Below are 16,775 nucleotides of genomic sequence, written 5' to 3' on the forward strand. Positions count from 1 at the left end.
AGGTCCTAGAACAGATAATTCAACAGTAAGTCTGTGAACATTTAGAAAAGAATGCTGTGATTACTAAGACTCAGCATGGGTTTCTGAAAAGCAAGTCATGGAGATGGATCTCATTTCTTTTTTAGATAGAGTTATGAGCTTGGTGGATCAGGGGAATGCTGCGGATGTAGTGCATCTTGATTTCAGTTAGGCTTTGAGGAAGATGATATTCTGTTGAGGAAGCTGGTAAAATGTGGGTTGAACGAGGTAATTGTTAGGTGGATTTGTCACTGGTTGATGGACTGAACCCAAAGAGTACTCAAAGTGGTTCCTTGTCATCCAGTGAAAAAAATGACAAGAGGGGTACCTCAAGGTTCTGTCCTCGGCCCATTGTTGTTCAGCATCTTTATAAACGACTTGGGTGAAGGAATTGAGGGGATGCTCATCAGTCTCCCTCAGGAAGTTGTGGACTTTCCTTCCTTGGAAGCTTTTAAGCAGCTATTGGATGGCCATCTGTCATGGATAGTTTAGCTGAGATTCCTGTGCTGCAGCAGGTAGGACTACATGATCCTTGGCGCCCCTTCCAACTATACAATTCTATTATTCTGTTTCTGTGTTAAACCTCAGCATGCCATCCAATTCTGTCCCCAATCATGCAGCAAGGCTTGTTTCATCCAGGCGTGTAGCATGGGCAGGGGCGGGGTGCAGCCAGGGCGTTTTCCCCCAGCACATTTTGGGTGGGGCATTTTGGCCACTCATGCCACCCTCCCTGAGCCAGCCCTGCGCAGTTTTGTCTGGGATCTTATCAGATCCCAGCCTCACAAAGCAGCTTGGGGAGAGCAGCATGAGAAGGACCATAGTTTTGCAAAGGTGAGACTGGGATCGAAGGGCACATGCCTGTTGCATTCTTCTCCTGCACCCTCTTTGAGTGTTTACTTGGCAGGGTGCGGAGGGCAAATGGAGCCAGCTGCACCAAGCCATCCCTCAAATACTCCATGGCTGGTTTCATCTCCCACATTGTCAGCTGCCTAAACCCCCAAAGCTGGCACCCTGCTGGCTCCTGTTTTTTTTAAGGATGCTGGCAATTTGATAAGGAGGTTGTTTGATATGCAGTGAAGCTGATCCATAGTTGTAGCAGCAGCTGTTTTCCTTTGATATCAAATGGTGCTAACAAGGTACTAAAGGGGGAACTTTGCCTAGTTCCCAGCAGCAGGCTGTTTCCTTGCAGGTGATGGTGTTTCTCTAATGTAGCAGTAAACTGAAGTCACTTAGTGGTATATTTATTGCACTGGTGATTTATTATTATTATTATTATTGCACCAGTGGAATGTTGTTCACCAGAAAATGCACAAAACAATAACTTTGTTGTGGAATGCGTAGCACAAGTTTATGCTTGTGCAACTGCCACATTGGATTCCTCTTCTGTAGGAGTCATTGTGCTATTAGATAGACAATGCTTGATCTAGGCCCATGCTTTATTCTTTTTAATTCAAGTCCACTTAACACCCCCTATTCTTATTTATATTTCTACAAGAGGCTACTATAACTTCCTAAAGCTTTTCTTGTTGCTGCTTCAACCCCCCCCTCCCTCCTTTCTTTACTATCAGGTGTTTTTGAAGTAAGTGCCAGCAGCATCTCCCCAGCACATTTATTAGCACTGCCAACAAAATGGTTTGTAATATTTAGAGGGTGTGATAGAATATTTGAAAAGGCAGCAATTTACGCTCCACGGAAACACTCTTTTTCAAGTGTAGTAATGAAGAAAGGAGCTGAGCTTAATAATAATAAAAAAGTGAAACCTTTTAGGCAATTAAGCTCACTTATTTTCCTTTCCATGTTGGGAAAGAGTGTCAGTAATGAGGCATTTCTGATCTTTTGAAAGTGGAGCCTGTATCATCAGACTTTGTTGTTAATGAGCTTTGTATCTCCTGGAAGTAGTGGAAATAAACAGGCAATGGTTCGGATGTTTGTTTTCTGGAGCAAATGGCCCAATGTATTTCACATCTTGGACTCATTTAATCTTGCTTTCCAAGTCCTAAATACCTTCAGTTCATTTACCATGGCAATGACATCATTTGGAATAACCACCAGATTCCTGGCTATCAGATAGGAGACACAAAGGCAACATTACAGGAGGGAATTTTGGACTATGGTTCCTTCGTTTTTTTTCAATCTGCCCAAACCAACTGTCCCTTCACATGTTCTCCCAATCACATGAGAACCACTTTTGCACCTGACAGAATAAGGAAAGCTGCCTACACCAAGTCAGGTTATTGGGCCTACCCCCTATACTGATTGTTGTTTGCACTGGATGACTGCAACCCACCAGGGTTTCACAGGCATTTTAGAACAGCTCTACCTGGGCTTCTTTGGGATCGAACATAGGAATATGTGGATGATTTGACCACACAAGTGGGACCTGATTGTATGGGTTTTTCTTACAGAATCAGCACCGTCTGCCCTTCCAGCAGGCTGACAGTTTTGTGGGGAAGACCCACACAGTCACCACTACCACTACTCTGCCTATGTAATTGGATCGTTTGAATGTTTCCCCAGTCACGTGCAAGCTGCTTGTTCAAGATGACATGTGTAGCTTTGGGAACTCTAGGATTCTGTTCCCATTTGTGACCTTGAAGAGCATCCTTCTTAATGGCTGCTCTGCTGCAAGAAAAGTGGACAAGTTAGAAATGGCATCCACTTACTCAGCACATCTGTACTTGTGTGCATTTATAGGATTTTTTTGCTGACTGTGGGGACAAAAGCACAACCATACCTCTTATCTCCATCCTTTTCTCTTTTTTGTACTGATGGCAAGGCAATGATGAAAGATCAAGCTTATCCACCACCACTACCCCTGCTCCAATGTCTAAAAAAAACAATAATGCAGGTAAACATTCTGAGTGAGCATTCTGAGCACTCCAACTCATTTGCCTGTTGTTTCACTATTACGTGGGTACAATTCAGTTCTTTGATTAGGAGGAGGGAATACCTTCAAAGCTCTGAGAATGTGCTTGAGGTGGAATTTATATCTGTGCATTGGAGATTGATTGTGTGCCCTTGTGCCTTATCCATTCTCTGTTTCATCATTTGGGACTTTTGGGTTTTGAGAATAGGCAAGTAAGAGGTGATGTGGTAGAAGTTTTTTGGTTTTTGTTTTAATTATGCATTGCATGCAGGAAGTGGATAGAGGAAAGTTTCCCTCCGTCTCTCTCTCTCTCTCTCTCTCTCTCTCTCTCAACACTAGTACTCCTGGACATCCAGTGAAACTGGAAAGTACTTCTTCATGCAGTGCATAGTTACCTATGGAACTTTCTCCCACAGGAAACAGTGATGGTCCCCAACTAAGGTGACTTTAAATGAGGATTAGACTAGATACATGGAGGACAAGGCTATCAATGGCTACTGCCATGTTGGCTATGTTCTGTCTCCACTGCCAAAGGCATTGTTGTTGGCATCTGTCTGTTGTCTCGAGAGACAATGGAGTGTGCCTCCGAGGAGGGGAGGGGAGTCAAACTACTGTGTTAAGCAGCACCGAAGTGACCTCTCCAGGGTGCAAGCCTGAGCAGTGTGTATGAAGGTCCTGGGCTGCCCAGGAGACAAGACCCCACCCCCCAGCCTCACTGATGTGGTCCAAAGGAAAGCTCGGCTGCAGGAGTTGCTAGAAGGAGGTATACAAGATACCATCCCACCATCTTAGGGACTCCATCCTGGATTTTTGTACGGTTAACTCCTTAGACTTTTCTTCTCTCAAAGATGTCCCTCAAAGCAGCCAAGGTTCAAGATCAGACTTTTCCTTTGTCTGTGAATACTCGTTGCTGGGAAGTGTAGATAGGCAAAGTACTGTTGTGTTCAGGTTCTGCTTCCAGGCTTCTCATAGGCAACTGGGTAGCCACTGTGAGAATAGGATGCTGGACTAGATAGGCCATTGGCCTGACCCAGCGGACTCTTCTTATGTTCTCCATTCTCACTCAGTTTGCCAAGGGATTTTTACAAGTGAACATGAGTAACCTAAGAACTTAAGCAGAGCTCTGCTAGATCAGCCTCAAAAGCATTCATCTAGTTCCAGCTACATTGTCAGGGCTGGACACCGGTCGGACACTGGTCAGAACACAGGAAGCATAGTTTGTCAGTGAAGTTAACTCTGTAGTCAAGGAAATGGCATACAATTTAGGAACACTTCCTAGCAGGAAGTGTTCCTATAGAACAGTTGCCAGGGCTGAGGGTTTCCCCTTCCTCTAAGTCTCTGCTCCCAGATGTTGCCCAAGCAGTCTCAAACTATGTCTGGTCACCTATAGTTGCTGTTCTTCTCTCCTCATTATCATGCATGTTGTTGAAGACGTTAGGGAGGAGAGCTTGTCACAGCTGGAGAGGGAGACTCCCAGGATTCTTCAGCAGTCCATTGATACTTCCTCTCAGCTTCAGCCTTGGAGTGTGAACTGGTCCCTGCCACCGGCTCTCCTTGCTCCCTAAACTCTGTTGCCCCATCAGCATCTGACATCCCCCCCCCCATCTTCTCCCTCTGACCACTCTTCTGTGTCCCACCAACAATCCCCTGACTCTAAGCCTTCCTTCTCTAGGGTTTTCCTTGGGGGTTCCTCAGCTGGTGCCTACCACCACTCCTCTTCATCCAACCAGTTCCTGACATGCACACACCCTTCTGCATCCTCCACCGAGGAAGTCTAGAGATATTACCAGAGTTTAAGGGCACATTTTGTGCATGACAGGGCCAGTGAGGGGAAGGTTCCAGGGTCCTAATAGGAAGGCCTGAAGGGCCACATTCAGTCCCCCACCCCTGCTGTAGCATATTCCTGACAACCAAGCTGTGGTTTGCCCATGGCATCAGTTTCCTCAGTATGTATGGAGCGGTTTGACTTGGCTGTTTTTCTTATCTTTCCTAGGGATCAGTGAATGATTTGTCTTATGTGAAGCATTTGTTCAGACTCCTGCCTAGTTTTTCTTCTTCTCAGCTGTGTTATAGTCTGAATAAATAATGCACGCAAAACTTTGTTCTCCGTACAACACGCCAGCCAGCCAGGAGAAAGCTCCTGCGGGGATGTATTGACTAAGGACGCATCATCCACGATTATCCAGAAAGAATTATTGGCTGAGGTGGCTATTGATTTTCTAATAATTTCTAGCCCTCCCCCAGACTCATGTCACCAGAGAGGCAGATCACAAATTGAACTGCAGCTGAATTGCTGCAGGATTGATTAAAACTCACAGTAATTATTGCCTCTCTACTGCTCAAGGCAGACTGATCAATGTGAGCTATAACTGATAGGGTTCTTCAGGCAATCTCAGGAAATAGGCATGAGTATCATTTGCTTTGCACCCGCAGAAGAGCAGGTATGTGGGAACAGTCAATGCTGGGCATTAAATGCTCCCTCAGAAAATGTAATTGATGTCAGAGCTAGAATATAATTCAACCAAGTATGCTCTCCCCCCCCCTTCTTTTTCTTGGTCCAGATTGTTCAGGATGAAGGCCAAAAAGTCACCAAGAAACTTTTTACAAACCATGGGAATGTCTGTTGAGTAATTAAAGGTCCATTAAATGCAGACTGCATATACTAACTGAGTTGCCAGTGAATTTGCAGCCCATGCATGGCCACTGGAAAATGAGGGGATAACCAGCTTGTGTCAGGGAACCCTGGTTTGCAGAAGTACAAAAGGCAGCAGTGTAGGAGGCAGGTGGGAAGGAACAGGCAAAAACAGCAGTGGCCCAGTGAGGGCTGGACATGCCAAGTAGCCACAAACACTACACTGCAGCATTTGGTTGTGGCGCCTGCTTGTGAATTGCCTAATGAAGACAAAGGAAACAAAGCCAAGATCTAGCTCCTCAGTTTAAGGAAGAGCCTAATAGTGGTAAGTTAGTGGAGGAGTGGGCACAAATAGTTCAACGTGGTGCAAGTGAAGGCTCTGTGGTGCTTCCTTGCTTTCTTGGAAGAGCTGCTGATTGGTTGTGTCACATAGGAAGGGAGCACTTGACAGTCTGTCCCAGTCTCTCCCAGCCTGTGCACAGTTATAGGGTGTCTTCTGCTGACTTGTTCAACCTATTTCACAGGCCCCTGCTGTTTGGCAGAATCCCTGAAGCTTCTTGGCGCATGTGGTCCCTAGAGCTGAGATGATTAACAGCTTGCAATTAAAAGAACGAGCATTTAGAAGTACGAAATAGTTTGCAGATATTAAATTAATCATGATGATATAGGTTTATTTAACCAATAAATATATTACTGCGGGCCCTGAATTGCTGCCAGGAGTTTTCCCACCACCCAACTCTTGTGCGCTCTCTCTCTCTCTCTCTCTCTCTCTCTCTCTCTCTCTCTCTCTCTCTGTCTCTCAGAATCTCAGAGGGGAGATGTAGATATCCCATGAAGGGGTCAGTGACAGGGGAGTATAAGACAAACTGATCTGTGCAGACTCATATTTCCATTAATCAAGTCAGAAGAACAGGCCCTCTTTCCTCAGAACTGGCCCTCATCCAGTACACATACTGTTTGTCCCATCTATCAAGCTTTTCAGGAGTTTCACAGCTCCTCATAACTACCCTTCAAGGCAAGCTAAGGTGGAACATCTAGGTCTTACCACCTTCCTGAAACAAAAGAGCCTGAAACTCAGGAAGATGGTTCTTCCCTGTTGAGGATGAGAGACTGCAAGATGCCCGTAACTATTCAGTAAGCTTCATATCTGAATGTGTGTGTGTGTGTGTGTGTGCGCACACACACACACACACACACACACTGCAATATGAATACAGACAGACACAGACACAGACACAGACACAGACACAGACACATCATTTTATTTGTATGTTGCCTTTCCATAGCCAGAACCATGCTCAAGGTGTCTTACAACTTGAAAAAAAATACATAATACAAACCTTAAAAGTAGCCATAAACAATAAATGAAACATCAAAAAGGTGCAAAACCAAACTGAACAATTTCCACATAAATCATTATAAGATCCAAAACAAAGATTCAAAAAATAATAACCACAACAAGCCCCCCCCCAACCCCCCTAAACAATACCCCAGCCCAATAGTTTGTTCAACAGCCTCAGCTCTTGCAGCTGGAGTCAGTCAGGGCCCCTCCCTTCTAGGCCAGGTAGAAAATGGCCAGCAAGGTCTTCCAGGACTCTCAGCTAAGATGCTTTTCAATATGCATGATATTAATTCTCTCTTACACACAGGCACAAACTGGTGGTGTCTCAGCTCACTTATAGAATGTAACATCATTGATAAGCCTAGTGTAGTTCATGTTTTATTCAATACATTCAGGAAAGGAAGATTAAGAAATTGTCAGAAGCAGGTGCTTTTGAAAGGCAGGGAAGCAAACTGCTGGCTTGTGTTGCATTTCTAAATTTTGGTTGCTTTATTAACTGTTCCCAATAAAATACACTCAGACTTGTTCTGTAATTTTTAAATCAATTACTCAGATTATAAATACTGTCCGTTTTCCCTTTTGTGCATAATGTCTGCTATTGCTGTTTAATATAAACAAAAAAATAAGGGCAAAAAAATAACAATACTCATTGATTTAAAACATCTTTACAGTGGTACCTCGGGTTACGAACTTAATTCGTTCCAGAGGTCCATTCTTAACCCGAAACCATTCGTAACCTGAGGCACGCTTTCGCTAATGGGGCCTCCCGTTGCTGCTGTGCCGCCGCCACACAATTTTTGTTCTCATCCTGGGGCAAGGTTCTGAACCCGAGGTACTACTTCCGGGTTAGGGGAGTTTGTAACCCGAAGTGTTTGTAACCCGAATCGTTTGTAACCCGAGGTACGACTGTACTTGATAAAAAGATGTCTTTACACATATACATACACTTTCACCTTTCAGATGTCAGACTACAACTCCCATCATCACCCCTGACCACTAGCTGCACTGGCTATGACTGATGGGAGTTGGAGGCCAGCAACATCTGGAGAGCCACAGGCTCACCTCTCCTGGACTAGAGGTCACCTGCCATTCAGTAGACAACACTGGGGAAGATGGATCATAGCTAAGGTAGTGAGGGTGGCGAGCCAATGTGGTTTAGAGTGTCAGACTAGGACATGGGAATCCAGGGTTCAAATCACGAAGCTCACTGGGTGGCCTTGGGCCAGTCACTGCCTCTGAACCCAGCCTGCCTCACAGGGTTCTGGTGAGGATAAGTTGAGGAGTGGGAAAACCACATATACCACCTTGAACAGAGAAAAAGGTGGGATGTAAATGTATCAAATAAATGTTAATTTCTTTTTTAGAAAGAAGGGTACATGCCTGGCACCTTGGAAAGTTCCTTTCAGCCCGGGGAAGCAAGTGAGGGGCAGAGGGACCAATGGGCTGGAGATCCTTAGGTTTGGGGCTTCTAAAAGATGGCAGCCAGTCCTTTAGCAGCAGCACCAATGGGCATCCAAAGAAGAAGCTGTCCAGGCAACAGACTAGAGATGGGATCTTCTGTGTTCCTCCACCCCCAAAAAATGTTACGGGTGGGGAACCTTTTTCAGCCTGAGGGGCTACATTCCCTTCTGGGCATCCTGCCACAGGCCAGTGGCAGGTGAAGCCAGAGGCAAAAATGAGTGGAGCAACAAACATAATGTTAACATTTGTATAATAGGACAGTTTTGACATGCAGTTGCACACCTCTCTCTCTGACCTGCATCCAAGCACTCAAGCGGTATTATCAGAGTTCAGGGACACATTCCAGCCAGGCAAAAACACTTAGGGCACCATGCAGAATCAATGCAGGGTGTTGCTTGTATAGAGAGAGGGGGCGTGGCATGAGAGTTCTGAGGGCCAGGTGGAAAGGCCTGGAGGGCTGCATTTGGCCCCTGGGCTCAAGGTTCCCTTCATACAGGGCAGGGGTGGCCAACTCCCAAGATACTGCGATCTACTTACAGAGTTAAAAACTGGCAGTGATCTACCCCATTTTGGGGGGGTTCAGGACAAAGTTGTTGAGCTTCTTTGGGGGGAGCCAGTGATCTACCACAGATGTCCAGTGATCTACCGGTAGATCACGATCCACCTGTTGGACATGCCTGATATAGGGGGTTGTGGTCACAGAGAAGTATATTTAGGAACATAGGAAACTCTTGTCAAACTGAGTCAAACCTTTGATCCATCTAGCTCAGTATCATGTACACGGACTGGCAGAGGCTTAGGGTTTCAGGCAGGAACTCTTCCCCAGCTCTGCCTGAAGATGCCAGGGATTAGACCTGCAAGATGGATGCTCTGTCACTGAACTGCAGCCCTTCCCAATTTGTTTTCCTTTATTTTCTTCCTTGAAAAAAGCAACACAGAAAATGCAGCAGTTTTATGACTTTTCCTTCACTTGACAGGCAGTTTATAGCCAACCATCATGCATCTCTGGACTGGCTGTTGTTTACCCCATCTTCAGGAATTCTGTAATGCATCCTTAATTTGGAACTGCTATTAGGCTACATTTATTATCTTTCTCTTGCTCTCCAGATAACTGGTCAGCTTTCTGCTTTTAACTTATTATTATTTCTCTCTCAGTTGATAGAAAATTCAAGTGGAATAGAAGCGTTGCTTAATAAGGATGTCTATGGATTGATGTTGCTGGGTAGTTGTCTGCTTTAATTATTTGGGACAGGCAGAGCTTGCTGCAAAACAGAAATTTAAAATGTGGGTCACATTTTCAGCACGATGATAGTAGTTTAGAACCTCTAATAATAGAAGAGAGACCAGGTACCCAGCTGAATTAATGTGTGTGTGTGTGTGTGTGTGTGTGTGTGTGCGCACGTGCGTGCGTGCGTGCGTACATGTGTGTGCGGGCACACACACTTGCCTACTCCTTGCTATTTTCAACAGAAATACTCTAGAGCAGGAATGGGGGATGTGTGGCCCTCCAGATCCTGTTGTAAGAGATGGAAGAATGCCTCTCTCTGCCTGAGAGAGGAGGATGCCTCATAGGCTGGATCTAGACAAATCCAAGAAGCTTTCAGTTAAACCAGGCATGGCCAAACTTGACCCTCCAGCTGTTTTGGGACTACAACTCCCATCATCTCTAGCTAACAGGACCAGTAGTCAGGGATGATGGGAATTGTAGTCCCAAAGCAGCTGGAGGGCCACGTTTGGCCATTCCTGAACTGTTAAACGTATTGTAAACTTAAACAGTGAAATCCAGTAGGGAAAACTGGACTCCATAGCTCCATCTGCTGGCACAGTGTTACTTGCATAAAGGTAAAAGTAAAGGGACCCCTGACCATTAGGTCCAGTTGTGACCGATTCTGGGTTTGCGGCACTCATCTCGCTTTATTGGCCAAGGGAGCTGGCGTACAGCTTCCAGGTCATGTGGCCAGCATGACTAAGCCACTTCTGGCGAACCAGAGCAGCGCACGGAAACGCCGTTCACCTTCCCGTTGGAGTGGTACCTATTTATCTACTTGCACTTTGACGTGCTTTCAAACTGCTAGGTTAGCAGGAGCAGGGACCGAGCAACGGGAACTCACCCCATTGCAGGGATTCGAACCGCCGACCTTCTGATCGGCAAGTCCTAGGCTCTGTGGCTTAACCCACAGAGCCACCCGCATCCATTTATCGCATATACAACACATATACAGTGGTACCTCGGGTTACATACACTTCAGGTTAGAGACTCCACTATCCCAGAAATAGTACCTCGGGTTAAGAACTTTGCTTCAGGATGAGAACAGAAATTGTGCTCTGGCGGCGCGGCGGCGGCAGCTGGAGGCCCCATTAGCTAAAGTGGTGCTTCAGGTTAAGAACAGTTTCGGGTTAAGAACAGACCTCCGTAACGAATTAAGTACTTAACCCGAGGTACCACTGTAAATAGCTTTTTCTTTAGCAATCTAGCTGAGCCCTTGGAGTAAGGATGGGGAACAAGTGGTCCTCCAGATGCTGTTGGATTCCAACTCACATCAGCCCCAGTCAGCCTGGCCAATAATCAGGGATGGTGATGGGAGCTGGGAATTCAGCAACATTGGGAGGACCACAGGTTCTCAATCCCCATCCTAAAGGATACTAACCCAGGTATAGCCCATTTCTATTGTTCTCAGCGTTTTTCCATCCTCCATGAGAGCAGTCACTGCTGAGTTGCATCTTCTCCTTTTAATATGACTTTCACATAGACCCCCGACAGGAAGTCTTTCTTAAATAGGTGTGTGCAATTAATAGTAGAAACTCAGGTAGAAAATAAATATAGGAGAGAAGAGGTGTTCAAACTAATTTCTGTTACTTAGAATCCATTCCAGACAATCTGTTTATTGAGCATTCGCCCTGATTTGTTTGCAGGGAGGTTAGATAGTGTTGGCATTTTAGTGAGCATTTAACCTGATTTCTTTCTGAGGTGGTTGGACAATGTTGCATGAAGATAGTGTTATCTCATGCTTTCCAGTGCATTTTCTCATCACTGTCCTTGCTGCAAAAATGTTAGCTCTTTTGGGGGAAGTGAGCTTGTTGTACAAGGAGTAACTGTACAACCTGAATTTGCCGGTATGTGTTTGAATTCTGCTGTGGAATAATGACAATCTGTAAGCATTATGTTAGAACTCATATTGGGTTCTAATGCACAGGTGAGCTACCCATTGACAACACTTTTTAATCTTAACCTCTTCCTTTCTTCTAGTTTGTGCAGGCTTTTAAAGCATGAGTGCTATTGAAGGACGATGCTTCACACAGACCTAAGCACCAGCTGTAAAGTATTGCTGTTCCTGGAAGTGATAGCATCATTTGGGGACCTAACTTCCCTTGCCTTCTGAAGGCGTAATACAAACACCTTGTGTTATACACCTTTCCTACAATAGTAGGCATCTCAGTGGTATAAAGGTGTCCAACTTGGAGAGAGTAATGCTCCCCTCTTCCTTAACTGTATCCTTCCCTTCTCAATGCAGTGCCCTGAGGATTTGAGGCCTATGAAGGATGGCACTGGTTGCTACGACTACTCCAAGGGAATTGACTGCTCAGATGGCTTCAATGGTGGCTGTGAGCAACTGTGTCTTCAGCAGACCCTCCCTCTCCCATCAGAACCCATGTCCAGCACCATCCACATGTTCTGCGGGTGAGTCCCATGGGCAAGAGGTGTTGGTGGGTTCAACGGACTGCAGTCTCAAAGCCTTCTGTATGCTTGCTTTTTGAACATTCCTGCCTGGCTAAGCAAATGTAATATGGAAGCTCAAGCCAACTCAAAACACTGTGCATTCAGCAGACAAAGTAAGGTAGTTGGTAGATGGACACCTTATGGGAAAATGCACCACTTCTGGAAGCTGCTACTGCTGTTGTCTGATGAACTTTGGATATGTCACTTTAAAGGGAGGTCTGGAAGTGACTGTTAACATGGCCGCTATCACCACCCACAAATTCTCAGTGTCATGCTGCCTTGTTCCATCTGGAGCCTGTCACTTTTGCACACCCCAGCCCTTTTATGCATTGTTGCTGTGAAGTCATGTTGGTGGAAGAGGGGTCAGCACAGCTGTCAGAGTTGGTTTGTGTTTAAAGATGTAGCTTGTCCCCTAGCTTTGCTGTGGGCTTTGGACTTGGACACCTTGCCTTGCCTCTGAGATAAAGGATGCAAGGAGCATCCAGAGGAGGGAGTTTCTCTCAGCTTTGGGTTGGTGGATTTCAGCTGGCCACATTCCCCAGAGCAGAGGGACATGGGGTGATCACTGCATCCCTCTTTCCCTCCAGTGCCAAATTCCCCACAGATTTCTTTGTTTCTTTGGCTTGTGGCAGCAGCTGTTACTGCCTCAATACCACTTTGACCTTCAAAGGAATGTTAGGTGTGGATTTGTGCTGTGGAGAAGCACATTCCGAAATGTAACTCCAAGGAACATCTGTCAATTCCTGACACATCCAGGTGCTCAGGCAGCCGAGATTTTGCTGTGTCCCAGCCCTTCATGGCTCCCTGGGGCTTTGAGTTCATCAACTAGCTTTTTCGTGCATGTGTCTATTGCTTTATTTCTCGGCACAGAAAAGTAAAGAGGAATGTGCATCCTGTGGGAAGGCTGATAGCTCCAGTGATGCAGCCAGCCCTTCAAAGTTTCGCTTTCAAATCCAGCAATGAAAAGATTGTAGACTGTTCTGATTCCGTGTGGATTGGCATGGGAGCAGAAGAATCAGCACACTTTCAACATTCCACCGCTCTAGAACTTGTGTCCCCTTATGAAAAGAAGAGTGCAGTTTGAATCAATTAACTACTTGAACAGCTGACTAATATTTCTTCAGTTGAGACATAATTTGGAAGTGGGGTTAGAGAAGAGAATGCCAAAATATAAGGAGAAATGTTTGATTTAAGGGATGAGGCAGATTGGGCTAAGCCTTTCCTCCCCGCTATCGCTTTGGTGAGGGTTCTGCTATAACAAGTGTGGCAAACTATTTGCCCTTCAGATATTGCTGGGCTACAGCTCCCATCACCCCTGATCATTGCCATGCTGGCTGGGGTTGATGGGAGTTGGAGTCCAATAATACCTGAAGGCTGACTGGTTGCTTGCTGCTTTTCTGTTAAGGAACACATTGTGAAATAAGCACATAACATCAGAGCGTTTAGTTAGGCTCCAGAACAGGGTTTTCCAAATGCAGTTCTTACCACCTCACAAGGAGCACCCCACAAAGAGCATTGGAGGTGCTAGTTTTCCCCCATGTTGCTGAACCGAGACTAGACAGCTCATTTGCATGAAGATCTGCTCTGTGATCAACCCCCCACCCCACCACATGGTGGTATATGAAGGACAGGTGTACTCTTAGCAATCCCAGCAGCAGTTTCTGCAAGCTGACATTTCTTCAACAGCACTGAGGTCGGTCCCCACCCCCTTCAGAGGAATTGTTTCTTCTGCAAAAGGGCTTTTGAAATTATTCTTAGGAACACATGAGGAAAGCCTTAAATCATAGCTGGGAATTCACGTGACGTCTGTCCAAGAAATATTTGTAGGCACATGTCTAATATCAATTTTGTTTATTTCCCCCAAAACATAATAATGTAAAATTTGTGCGGATTGTCGTTTTCTTCATAGTAGAAGTATTTAACACTGGTGTTAACCCATTAAACACTGTCCAAAGTACTTCAGATGCATTGTCTAGTTGTAGTACTTAGAAGAGCCCTCTAAAATAAATCAATACTGTATAATTTCTCATGTTAAAGATGGGGCAACTGAGGCTATGAAGTGTGGCATGCCTAAGGCCACCTTGGGATTTCATGGCAGAAACAAGATTCAAACCAGGAACTTCATGATTCATAGTTCAGTCTCTTTGCTACAGCAACTCTTACTGTCTTTGTTACTGGTATTCAGTGACTGGTTTTTATTCCTGTAATGTTTAGTTTGGTTTTCTCTGGCTAAGCCCACTTCTACATGTGAGGTTTTTCTGCCCATTCTGTAACATGCTATGTGGTGCACTTAACTTACTCAGGGATTTTCATATGACTTTCCCTACGCAACTGTAAAATATCTGTCTGGTCCATATTGTTAAAGCAGACTTCATGTAAGCCTATTGCACCCTCAGGAAGCTGCTACAGCTCCAGCATGCTGACAGGGGCCACCACTGATGCCTGTCAGGGCGGCAGCTTTACATTCTCCACATCCTCCCACGGTGCTCTACTCCAGTGTTTCCCAACCTTGTGCCTCCAGCTGTTTTTGGCCTACAATTCCCATCATCCCTTGCCACTGGTCTTGCTAGTCAGGGATGATGGGAGTTGTAGTTCAAAAACAGCTGGAGGCACAAGGTTGGGAAACACTGCTCTACTCAACTCCAAATTGCCCTAGTATAGTGTTGTCCCAGGGAAAATTAAAATGGCAGCTCCCACCTCTCTGATGCTCATCTGAGCATTGCCACTGCCATTTCACTTCTAAATAAGTGAACCAAAATAAGAGGGACCCACTAAAGTGCATTTTGCTGACAAACTCTCCCCACAATCTTCAAGCTGGTCCTGGTTTTAGCCAAGCCTTTGGTATATACACTGGTACCTCGCAAGACGAATGCCTCGCAAGACAAAAAAACTCGCTAGACGAAAGGGTTTTTTGTTTTTTGAGCTGCTTCACAAGACGATTTTCCCTATGGGCTTGCTTTGCAAGACGGAAACGTCTTGCAAATTTGTTTCCTTTTTCTTAACACCGTTAATACAGTTGCGACTTGACTTCGAGGAGCAACTCATAGAACGCAGTGTACATAGTAGCCTTTTTTGAGGTTTTTAAAGCTTTTTGAGGTTTTTGAAGCTTTTCCAAAACTTTCCCGACACCGTGCTTCGCAAGACGAAAAAAATTGCAAGACAAAACTCGCGGAACGAATTAATTTCGTCTTGCGAGGCACCACTGTATTTTCCTCTCTTTTTTAATCTCTTTCACACACAGGGTCCCTTGTGCTGTTCCTTATTTCGGTGCCTCACTTTGGTGCATCAGATTTAATATTTATGCTGCACCATTGTGCTGGCCCATTTCACCTACTCCTGCCACCCCCACCCCACCCCAAAAAAAGAAACAATGTGATAGATTTTATCTGGAACTGACTTTTGTTGTTTGCTGTTTGTGCATATCTGATGTATCTTTTTGTGTTCGGTTCTCAGCTGTGTTGAGGAATACAGGCTGGCACCAGATGGCAAATCATGTCTCATGCTGTCAGACATCTGTGAGGGCCCCAAGTGCCTTAAGCCAGATGTGAAGTTCAATGATACCCTCTTTGGAGAGATGCTGCATGGCTATAACAACAGAACCCAGCATGTCAACCAAGGGCAGGTCTTCCAGATGACCTTCAGGTAGGTCTTGTTCGCCCTCAACCAGCTTTTGCTACAATGTGCATTTGCTGGGTATATAAAAATATTAACAGTTAATTCCAGTCGTGAACGACTCTGGGGTTGCAGCGCTCATCTCGCTTTACTGGCCGAGGGAGCCGATGTTTGTCCGCAGACAGTTTTTCCGGGTCATGTGGCCAGCATGACTAAGCTGCTTCTGGCAAAACCAGAGCAGCACACGGAAATGCCGTTTACCTTCCCACCGGAGCGGTACCTATTTATCTACTTGAACTTTGACGTGCTTTCGAACTGCTAGGTTGGCAGGACAGACGCATATGCATCTGGACAGGAGTGTTTGTGTGTGTCAAAAAGTCGAAATCTCCCAGATTCTGCAAAGTACCCTGAATTGCCTTTGCTCTGCAGTTTCTGATACAGAACCCAGTGAGTCAGAAGAAGCCAAACATGATGTCCATGAACCAGAGTGTACTGGCTTCATGGACTCTTCTTATGGAAATTCTTTTAGTGGTTTAGGTGCTTCTGGGGCTGGTTCTGAGCACTGCCCCCCTGGAATCCCCAGCTTTATCTATTGAAGAAGGGGGTGACAGGTGTATACATACAGTTCCTCAGAACCTCCCCCACAATTACAACAACTTAATTGTCTTATATTTATCCATTTTTTGGCTGAATACTTTCATACACTCTCATGTTTGTGCTGAGCTTCCAGATTCTGCTCTAGATATCATAAGCTATAACTCCTAGTATGAGTACAGCAGTGCAGAGTTCTCAGGTCTAATCTTAGACCAAATAAATTGACCTGGGGATGGAAGACTGCAAAGCTCTTTTATACCTTTCTAAGTTCCTTTGAGGAAGGATACATACATGTAATGTTTTCTTTTTCTTTTTTGAAGTTTAAAGTTCACATCTGATTTTAAAAAGAGGATGTTGATTGAATGGCATGCACTGAGCCCCCCCATCTTGCACCTAAAGAATGATCTGGCTTCCGTTCCACTTTCCCTCTGTTCTTTTAAATTCAAACTGGGTTTAGGGCAGCTGATTTTATTGTAGGGAAAAGCCCAGTCTCCTCAGTCTAAAAGCCAGGTGCTTCCTTTTGTGGAGTCAT

The 16,775-nt window shown here is 45.2% G+C and overlaps 1 protein-coding gene across 3 annotated transcripts in view; it reads left to right on the plus strand.

Annotated features, from left to right (window-relative positions):
* The window catches only part of ASTN2 (astrotactin 2), a 682,965-nt gene that overhangs the window by 421,349 nt on the left and 244,841 nt on the right, over positions 1 to 16,775 (plus strand). For all 3 annotated transcript variants that reach the window (XM_028714606.2, XM_077922442.1, XM_077922443.1), the window contains exons 12-13: positions 11,832 to 11,998; positions 15,491 to 15,679. In XM_028714606.2, the coding sequence (XP_028570439.2) occupies positions 11,832 to 11,998; positions 15,491 to 15,679 (356 nt within the window). The remainder of the gene's footprint in view (positions 1 to 11,831; positions 11,999 to 15,490; positions 15,680 to 16,775) is intronic.

Source organism: Podarcis muralis, chromosome Z, assembly GCF_964188315.1.
Source record: "Podarcis muralis chromosome Z, rPodMur119.hap1.1, whole genome shotgun sequence".
Taxonomy (NCBI): Eukaryota; Metazoa; Chordata; class Lepidosauria; order Squamata; family Lacertidae; genus Podarcis; species Podarcis muralis.